This window comes from Perca fluviatilis, chromosome 15, assembly GCF_010015445.1.
Source record: "Perca fluviatilis chromosome 15, GENO_Pfluv_1.0, whole genome shotgun sequence".
Lineage (NCBI taxonomy): Eukaryota > Metazoa > Chordata > Actinopteri > Perciformes > Percidae > Perca > Perca fluviatilis.
The window spans coordinates 19,239,128-19,263,230 of NC_053126.1; the positions used below are offsets into that span (position 1 = coordinate 19,239,128).

The 24,103-nt window shown below is 39.3% G+C and overlaps 2 protein-coding genes across 2 annotated transcripts; both read left to right on the forward strand.

Moving 5' to 3' along the window:
- Positions 1-661: 661 nt before the first annotated feature.
- rab5c (RAB5C, member RAS oncogene family) lies at positions 662-12,122 on the forward strand. Its single transcript, XM_039824058.1, has 6 exons — positions 662-774; positions 6,899-7,251; positions 9,202-9,353; positions 9,591-9,713; positions 9,818-9,911; positions 10,644-12,122. The coding sequence occupies exons 2-6, from the start codon at positions 7,086-7,088 to the stop codon at positions 10,769-10,771; spliced, it is 663 nt and encodes a 220-aa protein (XP_039679992.1). The 5' UTR covers positions 662-774; positions 6,899-7,085; the 3' UTR covers positions 10,772-12,122.
- Positions 12,123-12,261: 139 nt separating this feature from the next.
- On the forward strand, positions 12,262-22,673 carry kat2a (K(lysine) acetyltransferase 2A). The gene is made up of 19 exons (XM_039824055.1): positions 12,262-12,484; positions 14,061-14,346; positions 14,674-14,797; positions 14,959-15,104; positions 15,601-15,690; positions 15,937-16,118; positions 16,240-16,431; positions 16,825-16,931; positions 17,476-17,580; positions 18,615-18,751; positions 18,841-19,049; positions 19,125-19,251; positions 19,686-19,796; positions 19,883-20,026; positions 20,120-20,234; positions 20,332-20,368; positions 20,704-20,767; positions 20,876-20,960; positions 21,101-22,673. The coding sequence occupies exons 2-19, from the start codon at positions 14,122-14,124 to the stop codon at positions 21,292-21,294; spliced, it is 2,394 nt and encodes a 797-aa protein (XP_039679989.1). The 5' UTR covers positions 12,262-12,484; positions 14,061-14,121; the 3' UTR covers positions 21,295-22,673.
- Positions 22,674-24,103: the final 1,430 nt, after the last annotated feature.

Genomic DNA, 24,103 nt, shown 5'->3' on the forward strand with positions numbered 1-24,103 from the left:
AAAGTACATGAGTATTAGCATCAAAATATACCTAAAGCACCAACAACAACAAAAAAACTCAGTATGCAGAATGGCCCATTTCAAAATCATATGTTTTATTATTGGATTATAATTAGTGTTGCATTAATGTGTACTTCACATTAATGTTGCAGCTGGTAAATGTGGAGCTTTTTAAGTTTATTTACTTTATATACTTATACGTATTAATTGATGGGTTTATTTATTTATTTATTTTGTATTAATTATCTAAATCTGCAAAGTAACCAGTAGCTAATGTTGGCAAATAAATATCAGGGTAAAAAGTACAATATTTGTCTCCAAAATGTAGTAGTGCAGTACTTGAAATGTGTAGGCCTACTTAGTTATTCCACCACTGTATTCAAATTCAACTTTAAATTAAATTAAACTTAAAATTGTGTAGGCTATAAGTAATTATAGAAAAACTATTCTAGCTCTGATGCTTTAAAAGGCTGTTTGCAGTGTTTAGATTTTATTTTAAACATAAATCTGATTATTGATTATGTTGAAACTAAGCATTCACAGCAAATTGATGACTTGCAATATTTGTAAATCTGAAATGAAGACAGTCTGCACGCCTCATCTGTACTGCAGAAGCGGTGTCTTGTGTAGACTGCTTTTGTCATTGGTCAGACAGCCGCTGACAAAAAGTGGGACGTTACCGGAAAAATCGCTAACCGGAAGGAAAGGCCAGAGCCTCAGAAGAAGAAGAAGACAGACGCCGCCGATGAGACCAGCGAAAGAAGAAAAAGTATTGTAAGTCAAACAACTTAAAATTATAGAATATGGGGGTAAAGAGGAACACTTAGCGCATGTTAGACTTCTTCGTCGACTAGTTAGCCGTTCACCGTATTTAGACACGCTCTGTCACATTTTGGTCAACCGTTCAGCAAAGTCCGGGTTCAGTCGACATGTCCATCAGACAGGATCGAGAGAGAGGCTACCAGTCTACGAGTTTCTAGCCCTGGGAGACCACAAACCATGTCCAAAAAGGCTTGGCACGAACATTTGCTAAGAAGCATATGACATATGTTTATGCCAGCAGCAGACACAATAACAAGTCAAATGTCAAACAGTTGACGACGTGGGGCCGTGAAACAAGAAAGTTGTCTAATGACGTTTTCGACAGCTGGCTATAGCCGCTAACCTTGCTAACGCTTTTCAGAATGCAAGTTTTAATTTCCAGAGTTAACACTTCGTTTTTTGGCGACAATTCAGGCTAGCAAGCTGGTGCTAAGAATGCAATAATGTCAATTTCTGATGTTAGCTAGTTGACCTTAGTAAGTTAGCAGTCTGTGTTATGCTACGGTTATTGAAGACTGGCGCATTATTTTGACCGGGGATCATAGCTAACGTTAACTAGCTAGCTATATCCATTTTATTTCCATGACTAGCTCGCTATATCTTACCCTTACCATCCATCATAGCTACGTTTCACATTTTGGTTAGCCAGCTACGTTACAGCAGTTGATAATAAATAAATAAAAAAAATTTTTTTTTTAACATCAAACAGCGAATCCGTCTAACGTTACTAGCTACGAGTTACCGCTAAGTCAGTTTATCACTCTGCTAAAGCTAGTCGCAGATAACTGTCAAGCCACTTGTTTTCCTCAAGTAAATCTACTACTTTTAAAAAGGTGGTTTGATAGCTTTTAACTCCCTTTTAAAATGCATTTTAAGTGTACATCACTGAATCTTTAACTTAATGACTCATCTAAGGTAGTTAATATGGTTCACAGTTTCTCTCACAGCTTGTACATTCACCCATTACGTGTCATAAAGATGTCATTACTGCTGATAGCATTTGTGTTGTAGCTCTGCCAATTTACTTTGCTGATGCTATTGTCTGTGTGTCTGCATGTGTGTCTCCTTGCATTTAACAGCAAATGTATTCACGCATGCATGTATCTTTGTAGCTCCTGTTTATGGCTGAATAAGGGGAACAGAGCTTGGACCTTTGAGACAGAAAAGGGAATTGCAGTTACTTTCTTGTGCTGTTATTAGGTTTATGGCGTATGGACCTTGTCCTTCTAAAGTGGTGACACATCTTGACAAACCAGCCATGAAAGAATGACTGTGACTTTCCCCCCCACTCCCCATCATAATATTAGGGTTTATTTAGGACATGCCTGGCTTTTACCCAGGCTATGTTTCAGCACCTTCTAAAGTTGTAGGTCAGTACTGTTGAAGTAATGTGTTTCAATTTCCTAAAGTATATTATGGTAGGAATATGTGTATTTAAGCCGGTGGTGGTGAGCTGCCATCAACTAGGCCACAACCTAAATTTTTTTATATATGCAGAAAGGAGCAAATTCTGAAGCACGTTTGTTTTTTAATTTTTTTTTATGATTCACCAAACACTACTGAAGGGGACAAAGGCCATATCTTGGAATGCATGCATGGGTAAAGATTGACTTTTATTTTAATTAAAACTAGATTGCACTTAGATTTTAATGCATAAAGGGAGAATTTCCTTTTGTCTTTTTTTAAATGCCATGTTTAGAGAAACTGTGCAAGACTCAATAATAAGATACTGTAAGATTAATGAATCATATGGTGAGCAATTATGTATCATGGTACTTATTTTAGTTAGTGAGTAAATGTTTTTAAATTTATTAGTTAATTTTTTATGTTTTACTGTGATTTCAGGGAGGTGCAGATTTTAGCAGGACCTATGGATAGCTTTATTTTTCTGCTTGGGTATGGAGCTTTTCACACACAGGACACGGGAAAAGGAAGTGCCTGTGATTTCCTATTGGCCTTGCTAACTGCTAGTGATGAGTATCATGTTGGCTCTTCCTGTGTTATGTCCCCAGTTTCCCTGTCACTGTTTCCAAAGCCATTCTTTATTAGAAACCTGAACTCGCTTACGTAGAATACATGGCCTCCCTGTATGGAAATTTGCTATTTCCAGGCTAGAGTCTGACCATTTGGCATAGTAGACAAAAGGAGGATGGTGATGCAGCTCCTCATATCAGACACCACCAGTTCTTCCAGGACCCCACCCTTCAAATGAAGTGAGCCTGCTTGTGTTCTTGAAACTGGTACAGTGACGCCACCCGCAGAGGTTGTTTGACTACTAAATGTTATGTGTCAATGAGTTCAGATTTTTTTCATTACATGTTGGCACAGTGTTAAGTTTACTGCAAAGTATTTTGTTTATTTTCTGTAATCAATTGCTAAGTTCCTTGCATAAAACGTATCATGTCAAAGATTTTAAGTTGCATGGCCTGCAGTGGAAAAAATTTAACTAGGTATTTTCCTTCCTCTTTAACTATTGCAAAAAATGAGGCCCTGTCTAATCTAGTGCTGTTGATTGAAAACTGCAAATGAACTTCCATGTTCATGCTCAGGATGAAAAGAAGAATCCAAACTTTGTCTAAATATTCGAGGCACACCAGTTTCAGACTAACTATACAAATGCCATATAAAATGTTTCTTTTCTTCGAAACTGGAGGCATAAAAACACTCGAGGAAACTGTTTACTAAAACTCAGGCCTAACCATTTTGCTGAAGTTTGTAGTACAACGCATGTTTGAACATGAACTTGTATCTGTTACTGAGAAGGATGACATAACTTTATTGCTATCATTAATGATTAATACCACTGCCACACGCTATAACACAAAACAGAAAGTGAATTATTTGATTGTGGGAGGCCACAGTGTCATAGAGAACAGCAATTATTTTGTCATTTTTATAGTCTTTAGTACAGGTTTTGCATTTGAATAATACTGCCTTAAGTTCTGTGTAACTATACAGGTATTTAATTTGTGCACAAATGCTCATATTTAGGTGTTCAATGCACTGCAATCCCTGCTAAGTGCTTGGGTATCATTCTGGCAGCAGAGCATACACGAGGCCACTATGAATATTTCACAGGCTGTCCCTCTAGTTTGTCCCTTTCTCCTGCATTTTCTCCTCCTCCCTTTCGCTGACCCATGTGCCACTGTCTCTCTTTGACCCACTTCCCGGTGGAAGTCCTCAGAGCCCATTAGGGATGCCATCAAAGCATCCGTCGCAGGCAGCTTAAGATGTGTACAGGACTGTCTCAGTGCAACAAAGAGCCTCTGATTGCAAGCTAGACAGCCTCTTCTACCTTTGGCATTGATGCTACCGTTTTGGCACTTAACAGTTACTACAACATCAATTAGTAGGAAGAAGACTGTGGGTATAGAATTAGACACAATAATTGTTTATTTTCCTATAAATAGTTTCTGTTGGTAGCAATAACAAATCTTGAGCCCAGGACACACACAGGTCTGTTTTGCATTGGCTACTCTTTGTCTTTGAAACCTTCCTTCACTGCATTCCTCCTGTGAATGGCTGCAGCACAGTATTTTTACCAAAACGGAAAAAAGAAGTCTTATATAAGTAGTATCTGTGCTCTATAACAAAACCTATTCCTAAGGCCTGCTTGTTAATATAGATCTATCCACCTGTCTCACCCAAACCTTCCAAATCAGTAGTTTCATATAGCCAACGAAATTTACAGTTTGTAAAAATTGTCAATGTGCGATGAAGGCTTACTCTTTTACAAAAGAAAACATGAAAGCATGCATGTTTTGAATTCCATCGTATTGTTCCCAAAATGTTATTCTTCTGCACCTTCTCTGTTCAAGAAAAGCTGTCAGGCTATATTTGATTACTAGCTAGATTATGTACGTCTGTTTCCACAAACCCAGTCCATTACCCTCTCCTTCTCTTGTGAGGATTTTGCACAGGTGCGAGCTCATAGTCTCTGCTGCTTGCAGTCAAATGAGGACAGACTGTCTGTTTGACCCAGCGAACAGAGTGCCTTTATTCGTTCTCCAACTCTGCTGTCGTTGTGAAGGATTCCCTCTGCTCTTTCAGGCCTTGTAATGGTGTCTGTGTGTGTCTGCTGTTTAACCCTTGTGTTGTCTTCCCGTCAACCTTGCTTTTTCCAACGTTTTAAATTGTTAAATTTTTCTTCTACACATTTTCAGCACTTATTTCTACGCCCCATATTTTCTGATATAAAACAAAGATTGAAAATGGGTCAATTTGACCCAAAGTCAACACAAGGGTTAAAGAGTTCACTGAGACCTTAAGTGCACTGCTTATGAGTCTGCTGTAGTTGGATACAGGTGTACTACCATGCAGCCTTCCTAAAATCTATATCAAAAGTAAACCGATTTGGTAACATGCTGAAATTAGACTATTTCTTTAATCATAATACACGTAACTTATTCTTACATTTGAGTAAAAGGGAAACACATTTTTTTATTATTTATTTTTATATCCCATGATGCTCTGTGACAATGATTTCTGAAATTAAACTAATACTGCAAAACCTACTGGTAGATGTAGACCTGCACAGTTGAAATGTGTTCCTATAATCAACCTATATAGTATGGTTGGTACTCTGTCGAATGAAGCATGCCAGTTGTGAATAATTTATGGACGGAGCCATGATCTCCTGTCACATGCTGAAGCTTAAGTCTGGCTCAGCAACGAGCTGAGGAAAAAAAGCCTAGCACAACCAAACTGTAAAGGCTATCAGCTGTGACGTTATTACTTTTGACGTTTTCCTTATTCTCGACATTTCTCTTCTCACTTAGAAATAGTCTAACCACCTACTTGTCTTCAGTATGCATTGTGTTTCTGCGTTAAGTTATCCCAGTGACAAAGCTGAGGCTATCCCAAGTGTTCATGTGCTCAGCAGTAAAATGTCTTCTGCAATCTTCACTTCCTGCTTTTGGCGGAGTTGTGTTTCCTGTCCTTTGACCAAGCACAAGCTGGCTGACCTCATATGTATCACCCTACTGAAAGAAAAAAAGATTAGGCAGGGTTTCAAATATGCAAAGCAGGCCAAAGTCAAGAGAATAAATCGTTGGTTTATTTTTACTCTCTTCGTATGCTGTTTATCACGTGAAGTTGTGTGGCTTATATGGGCCAAATTAGGCTGAACAAAATCATTTTAAAACTTTAAAGTCTACCTCTGTGTTATAGGTTCCTTGTAGTACGATTGGAAACTGTCTAAAATCCACAACAAGACATAGTTAACGTTTTATTAATGCCACTTGCTTGCAAAACAAACTGTGCTCCCAGGAAGTTGCAGTGTTAAAAATATTAGATTTTTGACTGCCGATTAATGTTAAAGTTTCATTATCTGGTTTTAGTATCGCTACATGGAAACGGCTACAGAGATCTTAACACTTTATAGTCATGGCTTCAAACTGTGGCCAGATATCTGTTCAGAGATGACTCACCGGAACAAAAGGGTTGAGTTGGCCCTGGGGGAGGGGGGGGTACTAATTTCTATGGTTTGTCATTTCTTCAATTTTGGTTTTACATAATCTACACCTACTTCTGTACATTTTCACCATCAATTCTCCTGATCCACTTTTTATTTGTATATTAGTATTGCATGTATTATACATTATGTATTTTATTTATTTAAAAATGTGTTTATTCTTCCTGTGTATTCTTTTAAGCAGTTATGCTGCATTATAAACAAAAGTACGAATTTTATTCCATGGTGTTAGTGCACCGTGGACATGTGGGAGCGTGATGAGAAGACTTATGAGAAGATAAGTGTTCTCCTCCAGCGCTTGTTTATACTAAGCATGGTTCAATAAAACCCTCTTTATCTGCAGGCCCAGCCCCACGGTGATGCATGTTTCTGTGTCAACAACCTAAACTCTAAATTGCCTGATGGTATGCTTGACCAAAACAAAAGATTTAGTGCAGATATATTTTACAGTTGCTCTATATTTTACTTGATTCACTAGTCGTATTGGCAACTTAAATTAAAACACTGGCTTTAATATTTAGCAGATAACATGGTTGTTTTATTAGAAAGCCTGTTTTCTGTTTGGAGTAAAGCTTCACATACTGAATGTTTTGTGTCTTCCAGCTCCCACTGGTGAGGACTTCTCTTCCTCTGGCTCATCTAGCTGCCTGAACTGAACTTACCCTCCCCCCCCCCCACCCCCCTTGTATAGCTCAGCCTCACCAGCCCCTGCACCAAGCCTGAAGCCAACCAGACTTCCTCCCTCTTCTCCCGGCTTCTTCATCTTTCTCCCGATTTTCGACACAGCGCTATGGCGGGGCGAGGCGGACCAGCACGGACCAACGGCACTGCAGCAAGCAACAAGATCTGCCAGTTTAAGCTAGTGCTGTTGGGGGAATCTGCAGTGGGAAAGTCCAGCTTGGTGCTTCGCTTTGTTAAAGGCCAGTTCCACGAGTACCAGGAGAGCACCATCGGAGGTGAGGGTTGGGGGATTCCCAGAGTTGTTCCTGCTCTCCGTCACGCTTTAATGGCATCGTAGCTGTACATCTATTCAGCTGTAGCTGCAGCTCAGAGGGATTGATGGATATAATCAATGAAATGATTTCAAATTTATATTACAGAACATGCATATTAATTTCCGATTTGTTTCTAATCTATCATCGTCATAAATGCATCATGTGGCTGTATAGAATCTCTCTATCTTGTACTCACAAATATTTTCAACATGTCAGCATAACATGAAGGCTGAATCAGAAAAAGAACATGTTCCTGCCAGTGCAGAGGAACTGCTTGCTTGTTGGTCTTGGTCTTTTCTGTTGCCTGTGCAGAAAGAGTGGCAGAATCAGTTATTTGCAGCTGATTATCTCTCTCCCGTGAGCCACCAAGCTCCTCATACATGGCAGACAGCGGTGTTGATTTTGCAGAAGCACATTGAATGTTTTTGGACATGAGCTGAAAATGGACTCCTCTGTGACTCAGAGGAGTGAAGTTATTTGAAACAGGAAGGAATTGAGACAACAATGGGGATTTCCTGGACCTCCTGCAGATCAGCGAAGCTGGTGAAACAGTATTGTTACATCTTAAAGCAAGACTATTGTAATCTGTTTGTAAATTTGACATTTTGCAAAGTGGTGGGGTTAAGTGCCCATTCAGACCAGAGAAAGCGATCCGGCGATTTGTCAATTCACGGTCTGTGCGGTGGTGGAAGTGGCACTTACATAGCCCATTTGTGACGTCATGTGTTGGTCACCAGTTTCTCCAAAAGTTAAATCCTGTCTCACCTTTTCGCTGCAGTTTTTTCTGGCTCCTCCTTGCATCCCCCAAACGCCACAGCCTAAACACAGTACCCCCATTCAAAATGAATGGGAAGAGTTTGGTTATCGCTGGAACATAGTAGTGGCTAGAGCTTGAGGGCTACGCAGAAGTAAACTTTTAACTGGTATGTAAAGTGCGAATCCTCCGTCCAGCTGGAAAAACAACTGTGACAGGTTTCCACTGGAGCTTCTTCCACTTCGGAGACTGGGCTTGTTGTTCATTATTTCATTACTCATTGCTTTCCCACTGGCCTACCACAGCCTCAACACTCTGAAGAGTCTTATTTTTTGTGTCATTTTCTTTTCCGTTTTACGTCAAACCAACATTTCTCCATGTTTCTTAACTTATGAGTAATGTGGTCGTAGGATGTTGGCACAGGATGCTCAGTACTTACACCAACTAAAGACTCGCAACGAGTCAGCATGTTTTCTGTTCTACTGAATGTTGTGGTCAGCTGCATTCCTGGTCAAAGATTACAAAGCTTTAAAGTATGTGCAAGTGAGTGCTCAGTTTCCTCATATGACAGTCGGCTGAGTAAGCGAGTTGTGCCTGCAGTGCTCAGTATGTGCTACAGTACGTTTTTACTGTACACAAGTGATCCTTTTTTCTCGTTTGTGTATTTCCATGACACTTATACACTTACGTATTATTTCCCCTTCCTGGCATGTTTTCTTCATCATGCTGTGATTTGTAGTTCCAGTCAGTTCTGAAGGGGTTAAGTTGTTTCTGTTCTAGCCAAACTAATAATGCTGCTGAACAATCTTGCCCATCTGACGATGGTTGATATAGCACCATAACTCCCTGAGTGCAATTTAAATTATTTTGTCTCTTTCTAATTTCAGTGAGTCACATTCCTCCTTGTTTCATCGTGGTCTTTTAATCACTGCATGTTGAAGTTTAATTATTACACTTCAGCCCTGTAAATTGTGATTTTTTTTTTTTCTGCTCTAGTATTCTTTCTTATGTTTTTTTTTATATATATATATATATATATATATATATATATATATATATATATATATATAATATATATATATATATATATATATATATATATATATATATATAATTTCTTTTTATTTATTTATAATTATATTATATGTTCTTTCTAGCTGCCTTCCTCACACAGACGGTATGTTTGGATGATACAACGGTCAAGTTTGAGATCTGGGACACTGCAGGACAGGAACGGTATCACAGCTTGGCACCCATGTACTACAGGGGGGCCCAGGCCGCCATCGTGGTCTACGATATCACCAACACAGTAAGTAACATGGACGGTAACAGGACAGGATCAGCCGAGACAGTCTTATGTCATTTGTTTGCCGACCCTTGTCTTCCGTTTTGGGTTGATGATTGTTAATTCAAGAGAAAGCTCCAGACCTTTGCTCTTTTAACTCTTACATTCATATGTAACATTTATATATATATACTTGCATCAGGGATTTAAAGTTTAAAAGCATAGCGTCTCGTGTTTTTTTTATTTTTTATTTTTTCAAAGGATACATTCACACGTGCAAAGAACTGGGTGAAGGAGCTCCAGCGACAAGCCAGCCCGAATATTGTTATTGCACTGGCAGGAAACAAAGCCGACCTGGCCAACAAGAGAGCCATAGATTTCCAGGTAAAGAGGGATTTATATTGAAGTTTACAATTCTTTACTTAAAACCTTAAGAAATAATATAAGATGTCAATTTGTCGGTTGCTGTGTTGTATTTCATTCTTTAGGAAGCACAAGCATATGCAGATGACAACAGTTTGCTCTTCATGGAGACTTCAGCCAAGACTGCTATGAATGTCAATGAGATTTTTATGGCTATAGGTAAGTGCTCGACACATTTAACTCTCCTGTAATCCTGCAAGAATTGGTCTGTTAGGCCATCAATTGAAAATAGATCTGCAGCTATCTTGATAATCAGTTAATGTTTGCACAAAAAAACTCTAGGGCTGATTATTTTCATCAGTTATTAATCTGGCGATTATTTTCTTGATTAATTTATTAATTCTACTGTTTATAAATATCAGGAATATCATTTCCAAGAGTTCAAGATGACATCTTCAAATACCTTTTTTTATTTTTTCTGATCATCAGTCCAAAAGCCAAAGAAATTCATATAACTGTAATGCAAGACCAGAAAAAAACAACCTAGCCTCACATTTCAGATGCTAGGACCAGAGTGTTTGCCTAAAAAATTACTGAAATGATTTATCAAGTATCAAAATGGTTACCAATTAATTTTCTGTTTCTAATTCAGCTCTGTTTAAATTAATTCTCAGGTAAAAATGACAAACGTTTAATGGTTCCAGATTGTCAAACGTGCAAATTTGCTGCTTGTCCTGCAATACAGTAGACTAAATATATTTGTGTTTTGGACTTTGGGGCAAATAAAACGAGACGTGTAATTTTCTTTCAGTATTTTCTTACGTTTTAAAGGCAAACATATTGAGAATATAATTGGCAGAATAATCAATAAGGAAAGGAGTCTTTTTTTTTTTTTTTGCCATGTTGCTCGTAGTTCAGAAATGAATTCATTATGCTTTTGACCCCAAACAGCCAAAAAGCTTCCCAAGAACGAGCCTCAGGGTGGAGCGGCCGCTGGTGGACGAACCAGAGGCGGCGTGGACCTGCAGGAAGCTGCGCCGCAGGGCAGAAGTGGCCAGTGCTGTGGGGGCGGGAACTAACCAACACAACGAGACAGCTGATCCGACCAATCTACAGCTTCGTTCAACCAGACCAGATATTATCCAGCTGTCAAACAATGCCCCATTGGTCAAACCGACCCATGGTCGGACCAACCACCCTATGAGCAACACTGCACCAATTAACTGTTTGGCAAGCGAGTCCATGGGCCAGTAAAGTGCCAGACCCCTCTGACGGTTGAACCAACCAACAGACCCAAGAAATCTACCCACAGGCTTATTTACAGAATCATGTTTTAAATCCAGGACTTGCCAATCCATGACCTCTCTATTGATGATGGACACTTGACGTCACCTTAGCGGGGGAGGGGGGGAGGAGGGGGGGCTCCCATTCATGGAAGAAGGAACAAAAAAAATCAGTCATTACCAACGGCACTTAATAGGGCCTTCTGCTCACCTTTTCTTTCTGTATTTGTGTAGAGGAAATAAAATGAAAGCAACAGGAAGGAATTAAAACAGGCTCATTGGCCTTGTCCTTTCATCTTCTGACCCCTGCTCTCCCATGTACCATACATTTAAGTATTTCCATCACTGTTAAAACTCCAGGTGCATGCAGCAGTCCTTCACTTTTCTGTCTTGTTCCTGGCTCATGGAAAAGATGAAGAGACAAGGTTTGTAACAGGAGAACGGGAATGGAGAGATATTTCCTTCTTGATAGAGCTGTGTAGATTGAATTATTACTTTATGTTATCACTATTATTATTACTTCAACTTCTTTTGACAGGCTGTTCGGTGTGATTTGAAAGCCTTTTAGGTTTTACAATCATCCATCTATGTTATCAAACCATATACAGTAAACAGTACTTGATTAAAAATGTCACCCATAAGTCATTTTAGCATTAATGTATTGTTTCTGAATCATCAGTGTACAATGACAAATACATAAAGCAAGATGTGTTTGCTTGACCAAAACCACAGCTGTGTATTGAGAAATTGCTGTATTTGTATCAGACTTCTCAAGTTTATAATCAATCAGTAGTTGTCAAAACAATATCTTCCCAATCTCTACAAAATGTTTTGTCAACCTTAATTATTTTGTGATTTTTTTTTTGTCTTAATTTTTTTTTTTTTTTTCTGAAGATCTATGGTATTAAATGCACTGGTTCTGTCTCATCTTTGTGAATTAAGGTGTTATCGTCAGCTTCCGTTTCTCTCTCTTTGTTTCTACTCTTCATATCAGGGAGGGATTGTTTTCAACTGTAATGTCATCCTGTTAAGGCATCTACAACTAGCACAACAGTACCTGCACAGCAGCCACTGCTGTTAGGTGGTGGGTTCATGGGTAGAGAAAGATGAAGAAAAAATGATTTTATCAATAAACAAGGGGAAGGTATCTTTTATGTATGCCTGTTTAATCATTTCACCATATTCCAAAATTGGTGACTGAATCTTTTCCTTTTCTTTATTACAACTAGTAACAACCACCAGTGGAACATTTGCTTTGATGATCTTTTTTGGGGATGATGTTTATTTATATTTAGGCTTAACCAAAGTGGGAAAAAAACACTGTCAACACACTACGTTACCGATAATCGCCACAGGCGAGGCGTGTTGCTTTCAAGTGCACTTGAATATTCAAATACAACAGTTCTGTGTACAACACATAGGTAGCCTACAACCGAAGATCTATTCAAGCCATACTGACACAACAAAGAGCGAGAGTGACTGCGTGTGTTTCTAATATTCTGTCTACTGGTAAGTAATAAGGTCATATTTATTGCAGGGCTGTTTATGGAAACCCATCACATGTAGTAACGTTAGCGCTTCATATTGTTTGATAGCAAAATAAACATGACATTATTAGCTACATAACATGCTTATTGACTGTACCTCTAAATAATATCAATCAGAATTAATATCGATATCATTTCTACATAAAATTATATAGCTGTAATCTTTGACGGTAACCGCAAAAGAAATAGCACAATCATTGTATGATCATTTTAGTTTGTTTTGCGATTGCTTCGAATGGTCACCTTATTTTGAAAACGTAAAACCGAAAGTGGTAGCATGGCATGATACCTGCATAGACGCTAACTTTACGAATGTAATATGTTGCAGTTTATGACTTTGACCACTGGAGGGCAGTGAACGCTCCTGATTTTAAATAGGCTCGAGCCAACGAGCGAGGTGCGATACTGTTTCAGTTCAACAGTAAATCGATTGAAGAAGGGTTTGGCACTTCTTTGGCGGGGTAAATTTAATGCAATATCTTAATTCTTTTACCTTATTATTAATAAAATATTTGTCAAGAAACTAATCACAGTAGAAGACTAAAATAATTTTACAGAAAGTATAATATAGTCCAAAACATTCCTAATATTGCATGTTACTGCACGACTTATTGTCAACATCAATTCCTTCTATAAAAAAAAAACAAACAATGTTTTACTATGTGAAATTCACATTTCTTAAAAATTGAAGAGAACCTGCAGGAATTATACATATTATGTGTAGGTGTGGTTTAAATCTTGAATTTTTGAAGGAATTCTGAACATGACAGTAACATAGGCCTACCATTCTTATTTAAGAAATGTTCAACTAACAAAATTCCATTGTCAAACCATGAGCTATATTTATTTGTGTACACAATGTCTTATTCCAGATAAAGTATCTATGAGGACTGGAGTTATGATTGTATACTAGTGTCCAGGCTAAAGGGCCAGCTTGTGAAAGTTAGCTAATTTCATCAGGATTTTGTCAACAGAATAATTACATTTAAAAAAAAATGTATGCAGGAAAAGCATTCCAGATACTGTTGGGATTCTTGACTTCAGAAATTCTGTAATCCATTGAATTGAAAGGTATTATTCAATATATTAAAGTCCAGAACCTCCAGAGCTCCTTGTTTTTTACTGCCTCTAATAACTTATTTCCTTAGATAATGGGGCTTTTCCCTCTAGATAAAATCGTAAAGTAGTTTATCTAAGACAACCATCTACTACCATAGACTGACGTACGTACACACGAGAATCAAAGCAGACATACTAGCATAGAGAAACGTCCGGTGAAGATATTCAAAATAAAACTTTGAAATTAGGCAGAGGTGTTGACTGCAGTGATTACGTGAATATAGAGCTGGATGATTACGCTCTATAATCACGACTGTGTCGAAACGTCTGTTTCAAGCGTAAAATCACTTGTGTGCAGTCTTTGTATACCTGATGTATATGTTCTTAAGACCTCTGTTTTAATGGGAAAATCTCAAAATAGTATTTCCATTTCGAAACATTGCTGCGTGCGGTCCTTTTAAATCCTTTTTTGCCGACAGCACTTGAAGGCAGCATATGAGGTAAACGGGAGCAGAGGAAGAGCAGTTTAGCAGCGTGGACATGTCGGACCCGGCGGCGCAGGCCTTGCAACCCCGGCTTCTCCAAGTCCAGTCTACTGGGTCAGCTGGTTCCAGTACTGCTGCGACAGGCTCCGGATCAGCGAATAGTGACCCGGCTAGACCGGGACTTAGCCAGCAACAACGTGCAAGCCAGAAGAAAGCCCAAGTCCGAGCTTTCCCACGGGCGAAAAAGCTTGAGAAACTTGGCGTATTCTCCGCATGCAAGGTAGCTAGCTTAGCTAGCCAAAGTTCACCACAACAAAGCACCCCTCGGGTAGTATTAGCATTAGTGGATGTGGGGTAGGAAATGGTAGCACGGCCAAGGCACCGCAAACAAAAACATAAACAAATGTCCTAACGCAATTGTTAACTTTTGTAGCTAGCTAACTAGCTAGCCTCCCGGACTCTTGTATTATTCACATTACATCTTTGATGAAAGCATTAATGTTATCAGTTAACTGTTTAGTCATTCATTGGCGTACAAAAAAACCGCAGTTTGACTTATTGTTTAATTCGCTTTATTTGGTGTTAAGCATATTGTGCTTATTCTCAGGCTAGTGACACATGCAAGTGCAATGGATGGAAAAACCCAAATCCACCCTCAGCCACACGTATGGACCTGCAACAGCAAGCAGCCAGCCTGAGCGAGCCGTGCCGCAGCTGTGGACATGCTCTGGGTACAAACTAACCAACCTCCACCAAACGTTCTACACCCCAGCCTTAGTTTCTCCCAATATAAAATACAGATATATTCCAGGGGCTTTTGATTCACAATGTTGTTTGACACCTTGTATGTTTGTACTTTGACTTTTGTTTTTATTTAATGCTTTGCTTACAGCTGATCATGTGTCCCACTTGGAGAATGTGTCTGAGGATGAGATAAACCGGTTGTTGGGGATGGTGGTGGACGTGGAGAACCTATTCATGTCTGTACACAAAGAGGAGGACACTGACACCAAACAGGTCTACTTCTATCTATTCAAGGTAAGCCAAAGTGCATCAGGTAAAACTAGGGCTGCGCGATATGAGGAAAATGTGCTGTTGTTGAATATTGCGATAACGATATAACTTGCGATAAGCCAGTTCTGCTGCTGTCAGTATTTTGCTAAAGTACAACAAATTACTTGTTGAATTTAAAACAAATACAAGGAAATAATTTCTGACTTTCTTTTACTGAACAAATTGAACTTTGAATTGAACATAAAAGGCGGCACTAAGAAAAAGTGAGTTATATTATAAAGTGCAGTATTCTACTGATATTTTCTTTCAACCAACACAAAAAATCTGAGTGTCTTTCGCTCAATTATGTATATTGCGCCAGTTGATATTGCAATGACGATTTAAAAAAAAAAAAACTATATTGTGCAACCCTAAAACAGACCTACCAATGAATGTGAGTCCATATGCATGATATATTATTTTGCCCAGTTTAACATTAAACAATCCACACTGTTCTTCTTTTCTACCCCATTTCCCTTAGCTGCTGAGGAAATGCATCCTGCAGATGAGCCAGCCAGTCGTAGAGGGATCCCTCGGAAGTCCACCCTTTGAAAAGCCCAACATCGAGCAGGTGAACTAAACTAAAACCATCTTCAGGTCCGTTCCTGATGTTTATAAGTAGTTGCAAAAGCCAAGGATTATACTGCCGGCCTCTGAAGATCGGTATGCTTGTTTCTTGTGCTTTCTGTCCTTGTGTATCCTGTAGTATTGTATTGATTTTTGACAGTAGGTGGTGTCCTGTGTGCACAACCGGTTCATCTAAATTCATCTTACTCTGCCTCTTTTTCTTGATATTTTGCTTCCTTTTCCTCCAAAGGGGGTTTTGAATTTTGTTCAGTATAAATTCAGCCACCTGGCACCAAAGGAAAGGCAGACCATGTTTGAGCTGTCAAAGATGTTCCTCTTGTGCCTAAATTACTGGAAGCTGGAGACACCAACGCAGTATCGCCAACGCACTCAGAAAGACGATGGGACAGCATACAAAGTGGACTACACCAGGTGTGTGGGTGTGTTGTTGTTGTTGTTAAAGAAAGCAGGTAAATGCTTTTACTTGTTAGATTTCTGTGTTTGATGCTGATATCAGTCTGTACAATAGCAGTGTTTTCCTTACAACTCCCAGGTGGCTGTGCTACTGCCACGTGCCCCAGAGTAACGACAGCCTGCCGCGCTATGAAACCACTCACGTGTTCGGCCGCAGTTTGCTCAAATCCATCTTCACTGTGACCCGACGCCAGCTTCTGGAGAAGTTCAGAGTGGAGAAGGACAAACTGCTACCAGAAAAACGCACACTCATCCTCACACACTTTCCCAAGTAAGCAGACTCTCTTAAAATAGTATTTCCTTGAGCTTCAATGAAAACTGAAAAATATGTTGATTCAATGAAGTATCTCTTTTCACCAGATATTTTTATATTTGCTTAAAAAAAAGCTCATCACTGCACTTCTAGACAAGGTTATTGTGGATTTGCATTCGGGCACCTGAGCACAATAAGTAGTTGTTCAAACAGACCAGCCCCCATTGCTAAAAAAAAAAAATCCTAAAGGAAACACTGTATTTTGTGACATAAAGTGGTAAAAATGCTTACTAATCATTTTGAAAGATGGGGAATAACAAGTCCTAATGTAAGGAAAAAAAAAAACTGCAGTTGGATTCCATAGCACAAAAAAACAAGTTTGAAATAACTTTTTATGCTGAATGACATCAGGTTCTTGTCCATGCTGGAGGAGGAAATCTATGGTGAGAATTCACCAATCTGGGAGTCCGACTTCACCATGCCTGCCTCTGACGGCACACAGTTGGGACATCCGACCGGTGAGGCGGGTTTATATCCAATGCAAAATCATCCCATTACAAAAATTCTTCAGTTTTAGGGTAAAAGGATAACACTTTATTCACCCCAAGAGGAGAATTCACAATCCAGCATATGAAAAAACGGGGTAAACGGATAAAGAATGGATAACACAAAGAAATGGCACGTGTAAGCTATAAACAGGACAATATCATTGGTCATATACATGATTTGTGCATAGTGCAAATAAAAATGTGCAGAAATAATGAGTCCAGTCATGCAACTCCAAAATCCTAATTGAGGTGGCATAAATTAAAGAGTTATTCAAAAGTGTAGTTGGGTACATAATATAAATATACTTATATGAGCTATTTGCACTATTTTAATACTGCTGAATACTGTTTATAAGGGTTTAGCTTTATTGCTTTTTTACTTATTTATTATACAAAGGTTGCAAACAAAGACTTGTTGTCATAATGACTATTCTATTGTAGATAGTAAATGTATGTCGCTGCTGTCACAGTTCCTGTTGTAGGGTTTGTAATGAGTTCTCTGTACGTATTGCAGTGATCAGTCCTGCTGCAGTGTCCGGCTCCCCCGCTCTGCCCAAAGGTCTGAGCAGCATCTCTTCTCTGGCCAGCATGGACACTGGAGGCGCGGAGCCCATCACAGGTCTGTCAGCTCTGCTTCTTTGGGTTTCCATGACCTCTCGAGCAGACTCTCGGGAGCTACAGTGATACCTCACAAGCACCTCATGCAGATAAAAGACTTAATGGAGTATTGTGTGCCATTGTAAAGCACCAAACACACTTCTATGGCATGCATGCGTTACTGGTCGATGATAGTAATAAACCCTAACAAACAATAAACATGGTGTTATGATTAGGGATCGACTGAAATTAATTTTTTTTTCTAGTGCCGATACAGATTTCTTTTTTCTTTTCTTTCATCAGCCTTAGCCGATGACCGATACGGGCTGTCGATTTTCTTGAGCCAATATTTGGAGCTGATACTGCTGTTGCTCCCTCAATTTACATCCTAAAAATGTATACCCTGCCACAATGGATTTGTTTTCTGAATCTGCTCTGCCATTTCTTTAAAAATAATAAACAAAAACACAGATCAGTGTCACTTCTGCAATCATCTTAAATTCATATCACCCAAATTATGTGTGCAATGTGCATCATATGGATGGGTGCACTGCATATGGTTAACTGTGCAAGGGTAAAATGCTTTCATCAACATCTACAACACAGCCTTGATGATTCATTGCTTGCTGACATATTATAAGACCGATATAATCAGGTCATCACAAAATGTCCTTTCTCAACACATTTAAATAATTTAAGAAAACAATAAACCTGAAAAGTAGCCACTGAAATAAAGTGCTTGATTTGTAATTTAAGACTGCCACTGCACAGCACTCTGCTAGTGGGGCAGGGGCAGTGCATGGTCTGCACGTGAACGGCAGCGTCTCCAGCAACACAGAGCTGCCTGTGGACGCCTGTCTGTAAATAAAAGAAAAACTATCGGCGAACACAGCAGGCGCGTATCGGCCGATACACGTAAAAACGCAAATATCGGCCAGCCGATTTAAAATCGGTCTATCACTCGTTATGATTAACAAAACCCTCTGATGGCTCAAAGATCATTGTTAGCTGTCTCCTCTCATTGCTTTGAGCTAAGTAATGTCGTCGTCTGTTCAGGAGAGAAGCGTAAACTTCCGGAGGCACTGACCCTGGAGGATGCCAAGCGGATCCGTGTGATGGGAGATATTCCTATGGAGCTGGTCAATGAAGTCATGATGACAATCACTGACCCTGCTGCTATGCTTGGACCGGAGGTAAGTCGGACAAAGGTCTTATTTTTATCTTGTCTTATTTTTACCCATTTCGACTGTAGTACTCACAGTTTATATCTTTATGTTGCTAGACTAATCTGCTGACGCCAAACGCTGCCCGTGATGAGACTGCCAGGCTGGAGGAGAGGCGGGGAATCATAGAGTTCCACGTCATTGGAAACTCCCTTTCCCAGAAGTCTAACAAGAAGATCCTGATGTGGCTGGTGGGCCTGCAGAATGTCTTCTCTCATCAATTACCTCGCATGCCCAAAGAGTACATCACACGACTGGTCTTTGACCCGTAAGTAAATGTTCTCATACCACACCTCACCATCAGATGCCTGTGCACTGTTCTGACGTCTCCAAACGCTCACAGGAAACACAAGACCCTAGCCCTCATCAAAGATGGCCGCGTCATTGGAGGCATCTGTTTTAGGATGTTTCCCACTCAGGGCTTCACGGAGATCGTCTTCTGTGCCGTCACATCCAATGAGCAAGTTAAGGTACATAATAACTATTTACTCTCTTGAGAGTTGTGGCGGTCCAAATAAACTAACAAGGTGCTTGTCAACACGGTTTAATTTGTAGTAGCTTCTTTTGCTTCAGGTATGAAATTGTTATAAAAGAATGACTTCCTGCACATAGTAGTCAGAGATACCTAAAAAAAAAACATTCTCAAAAGTAGCCACAGTGCACCATACTGACTCTTTGTAACAATGACAATCACCAACTTTTCCTTTTTAGTGATTTAATTATCATCATGATTTCTGCCTTAATAAACGGTTTTCATACTATGACACCTCACCTCTTCTGCATTTAGATTGCCAGGATCATAAATACTATATCCTAATAGTTTTTTAGAAGTGTTGAGATGCCTTTTGTTACAAACACATTTTTGACATTCTTTTCTCTGGTCTCTTTTTTTTTTTAATGTAAGGGCTACGGTACCCACCTAATGAACCACCTGAAGGAGTACCACATCAAACACAACATCCTCTATTTCCTCACTTACGCTGACGAGTACGCCATTGGCTACTTCAAGAAGCAGGTACTGCAGGCATGACCTGTGCATTAGCTCTGCCCCAGTCCTCTCGCTCCACCTTGTCTTTTGAGTAATTTCTTATTTCCTCGCAGGGCTTTTCCAAAGACATCAAAGTGCCGAAGAGTCGGTACCTTGGATACATCAAAGACTACGAGGGAGCGACCCTCATGGAGTGTGAGCTGAACCCGAGAATCCCCTACACTGAGCTCTCTCATATCATTAAAAGACAGAAGGAGGTGTGTGAGGCTGTGATCATTTATGCCAAAACATGTTTTCTGCTGTGAATCTTTGTGTTTTTAATAATCACATCATCTTAAATGTCATAACAGATTATTAAGAAGCTGATTGAGAGGAAACAGAGCCAGATCAGGAAAGTTTACCCAGGTCTCACCTGCTTTAAAGAGGGAGTACGACAGATCCCAGTGGAGAGCATTCCAGGCATAAGTGAGTGTTTGTTTGATTTGTGTACAGTGAAAAAATATTTTCTAAAGTCAGTTTTATCAGTATTTACGTCTTCTTTTTTTTTCTTTTTTTCTTCTAGGAGAGACCGGCTGGAAACCCAGTAACAAGGACAAAGGGTGAGCCTTTAGCATATATTATTTAAATCAATGTTGTAGTGTTGAGATGCGTGTTGTTCTTGCTGATGTAACCATCCGGAGCTGTGGAAGGCAACCTGTGTGCTGTTGCAGTCTGCCACAGTGTGTATTTTGATACTACCACTGGGGAGCGCCAAAAAAGACATTTACAAATTCTTCACATAACTGCTTTTAATATTTGTCTCTGTCACAGTAACAGGTTAAGGTTAAAAGTCCACAGTTTTCCCTGATTACAATGCACTCCCCTCGTTAAGACAACTAAGCGATTTTTCTTCCACAGTCAATATTTTACATATTTATCGTTCCACGTTTTGCAGGAAAGAGGTGAAGGATCCTGACGTGTTATACAACATGTTGAAGAACCTCCTGGCCCAGATAAAGGTAAGGCTCACCTGTTGACACCAGACAGGAACACAAAAGACACACACACACACATACACACACACCCCTACAGGATGTAAACTAACCTGGACTTTATCTCTTCAACAGACTCATCCTGATGCGTGGCCCTTCATGGAACCAGTGAAAAAATCGGAGGCTCCAGATTACTACGAGATCATCCGCTTTCCCATCGGTGAGCAGGCGAGCGTCTTTGATTAGACAGCAGTGTTTCTTCTTCCTGATTACATTTAGTTCTGGTTTGTCACTCCAGCTATTCATTCAATTACTATTAATTAACATTGATTGTTCTCTCTTCTTGTTTTGTCCCCACAGACCTTAAGACCATGACCGAGAGACTGAAGAATAGATACTACGTGACCAAGAAGCTTTTCATTGCCGACCTGCAGCGAATCATCACCAACTGTCGCGAGTACAACCCTCCAGACAGCGAGTACTGCAAGAGTGCCAACACCTTAGAGAAGTTCTTCTACTTCAAATTAAAAGATGGAGGCCTGATCGAGAAATGAATTTGGCAACACAGATATTTACAGATTTCTTAACAGACGAGGGGTGACTTTCACACACCAAGATGGGACAACATTGCTAGCTATTGTCATATCCGAGTTAATGAATGGTATGTACATGACATTTTACAAGGGAATTGTCGGACAGAGCGTTGTTTGGAAATATTTGATCAAGTTGAGCGCAGTGTCAAAATGGCATTACTTTTCCCCTTTATGTTGTCATTTTCTCTTTCCCAGTACTCACAATGGGTCAATACTCTGCATATACATGTCTAATTAAGTGTACCAAAGTTATAGGTCCAAGTTATAACAATGCCACACTTTTCACCATTATTTATAGTATGATTGACCTGGTTTTGTCGCGTTTAATGACATTTATTCATTCCAATTTGCTTAAAACTTGTCACTCAAGGAAACATTTATGTAGTGTAGAGTTGTTTTACAACAAACTGGACCTTGGGACCTAAAGCCACGTTGCCTTCCATTACTGACAGACACTTGAACATCCCATCCATCTTCATGGGTATAAAGATAAAACTTTGAGGGGTGAAGTCCTTAAAACACTTGGCGCTGAAAGATTGGTATTACTCTTGAGTAGTCTTGAAATTATTTGATCTGTCGATTGGTTAAAAATTTAACCAAATTGTTACAAGTCGTTAATGGAGTGCAAATAACTAACATTGCTGTTTTTTTAGCTTAGAATATTTTGACTGTTAGTCAGAAAAGAGCAAATTATCGTATAGGCAATAGCAAGATTATTTTCAACATTCTTCCTTATTCCAAACAATTGATTGAAAACATCGTAGATGAACCGATAATAAAAAATGTTTGTTGCAGCACTACTCTTGAGTAGTTTGAGACACTGCTATTGATGGACTGGATATCAAATATTTTTTTTTAGCACTAAACAACATTTCCCCAATCGTTGCCTTCAAGAAAACACTTGTTTTCATGTTGACAACATAGTAGATGCTTATTTATACAGTAAATATGATATACTGTTTGTACATTTTCCACTGGCAGGGTTTTATTCCAAACCATTCAGGATGAGGTCGCACATTAGTATAGCTTTTATCATGTCTGCAGGTGATACTGTAGTTGTTGCCATTGTTTGTTCTGTTGCTAGACTCTGCAGTACAGTCACTTCCACACACACACGCTAAGTAGTTTAGTGTACAGCCACATTTCTTTGTTGTGGTCCAGGTTTACTGGATAGTTTGTTGATACAGTTTAAAAATGGTGGTGGGGGAAGCTAACCAGCAGTCTTCATAGTGATTTTCGGGAGAAGATAACTATTTATCACACTGTACACAAGCTGTAGTGGGTTTCAATGCATGGTGGACTGTTTACAATTTCAATTCATAAAAAACACCCAACTCTTAGCCACTGTTATGGCAGGTTCATTTTTGTTATTTCTTTTACAGTGTTACAAACATTGTAATGTTTGTTCAGCGGTCAACGGAGTGCTTCCTGTGTGTGTGTGTGTGTGTGTGTGTGTGTGTGTGTGTGTGTGTGTGTGTGTGTGTGTGTGTGTGTGTGTGTGTGTGTGTGTGTGTGTGTGTGTGTGTGTGTGTGTGTGTGTTACTTGAATCATGACTAGCTTTGAATTACTGAAGTGATGTCAGGGTTGCATTATTCAGGTTTGTTTTTTTTTTTTTTTTTTTTATTTTTCTTTGTGTGGTTTTTAGTTTTTTTTAAAACGTCAGTCTGAGTGAACTTTCCACCTGTTTAAGGATGGCTACTGTCTATAGTCATGGTATAAATGCCATTTACTGTAATATTGTTCATGACATTAAAGTTTATATATAACTAAGGGTGTGGACTTGAGTCACTTGACTTGGACTGTAGCCAGAACTGAATCAAGTCGGGGATTTCAGAAATGACAAAATAAAAGACCTGCAAGACAACTTTACACTTGTGGCTTCACATGCTACTGCCATATTATCCAATAAGATTATGGCTGTCACAGCATAGACAAAAATAAGTAAAACAATAAAATTAAAATGTATCTTGTTGCATGCCAAATTGTATATGTCCAGGCTGTTCACCACTGATTAAGCTTGCAAATGTACACACTCATTTACTAAATATATAAAAGTAACTAAGTATTTACATTAACTAAATGCGACATTTGTGTTGGACATTTTGAAACTATACTTCATTTGGGGAAGAAATCACTGAGTAACTACCTTTTAGTTTAATTGCAAATGTGTCCCTTATCTTCCTTTTAGTAAGTAGTTTCCCTTAGTAACCACCTTGGATTTTGGCCTAATTGGTACAACTTTGTCCCTTAAACTGTCAGGGAATATTTTGTACCTTTTTTAAAGAGTGGATCAGAAAGTGGTCCTAGCCAAATAAGTGCCTATTATGGTGCATCTGTGTAAAATGTTTAGTGCAAAAAAAGTACTCCTCTTGTACGTCTGTCGTAGCAGTCGTAGGTTTCGTTTTCCTGACATAAGAAAAAAGCAACAGCCAGGGCCCAGTGAGGGTGTGTTGTATGCAAAACCTGACATTGTTTGCGGTGGCCTCTCCCTTTTTAGTTTCAATAAAACCAGCTGTAAGCAACACATATAGTTTAAGATAAAAATAAGATTACACATGGCTAGACTAATTGCCAGTGTAGTTCAGGCTTCCCGCCCCTGTCACTGCAAAGTGGAGACCAGCTGTTCCTCCAGAGCCTCCCTCAGTAGGGCCATTCTGTGCAGTGCAGAAAGCTTTTACTTGCGTTTCTCTGTATCTCACAGCTGATCGTAACAGGAAATAAAACCACACAGTACATGTTAGGACATGATGTCTGCATGTGAATCACGGG

What these genes read in the sequence shown, in the direction of transcription:
- rab5c (XM_039824058.1), top strand. Translation starts at nt 7,086, where the DNA reads ATGGCGGGGCGAGGCGGACCAGCACGGACCAACGGCACTGCAGCAAGC. An exon ending in CCAGGAGAGCACCATCGGAG is followed by an intron (nt 7,252 to 9,201) that starts GTGAGGGTTGGG and finishes TGTTCTTTCTAG; the next exon opens with CTGCCTTCCTCACACAGACG. An exon ending in TCTACGATATCACCAACACA is followed by an intron (nt 9,354 to 9,590) that starts GTAAGTAACATG and finishes ATTTTTTCAAAG; the next exon opens with GATACATTCACACGTGCAAA.
- kat2a (XM_039824055.1), top strand. Translation starts at nt 14,122, where the DNA reads ATGTCGGACCCGGCGGCGCAGGCCTTGCAACCCCGGCTTCTCCAAGTC. An exon ending in TCATTAAAAGACAGAAGGAG is followed by an intron (nt 20,027 to 20,119) that starts GTGTGTGAGGCT and finishes ATGTCATAACAG; the next exon opens with ATTATTAAGAAGCTGATTGA. An exon ending in GATCATCCGCTTTCCCATCG is followed by an intron (nt 20,961 to 21,100) that starts GTGAGCAGGCGA and finishes TTGTCCCCACAG; the next exon opens with ACCTTAAGACCATGACCGAG.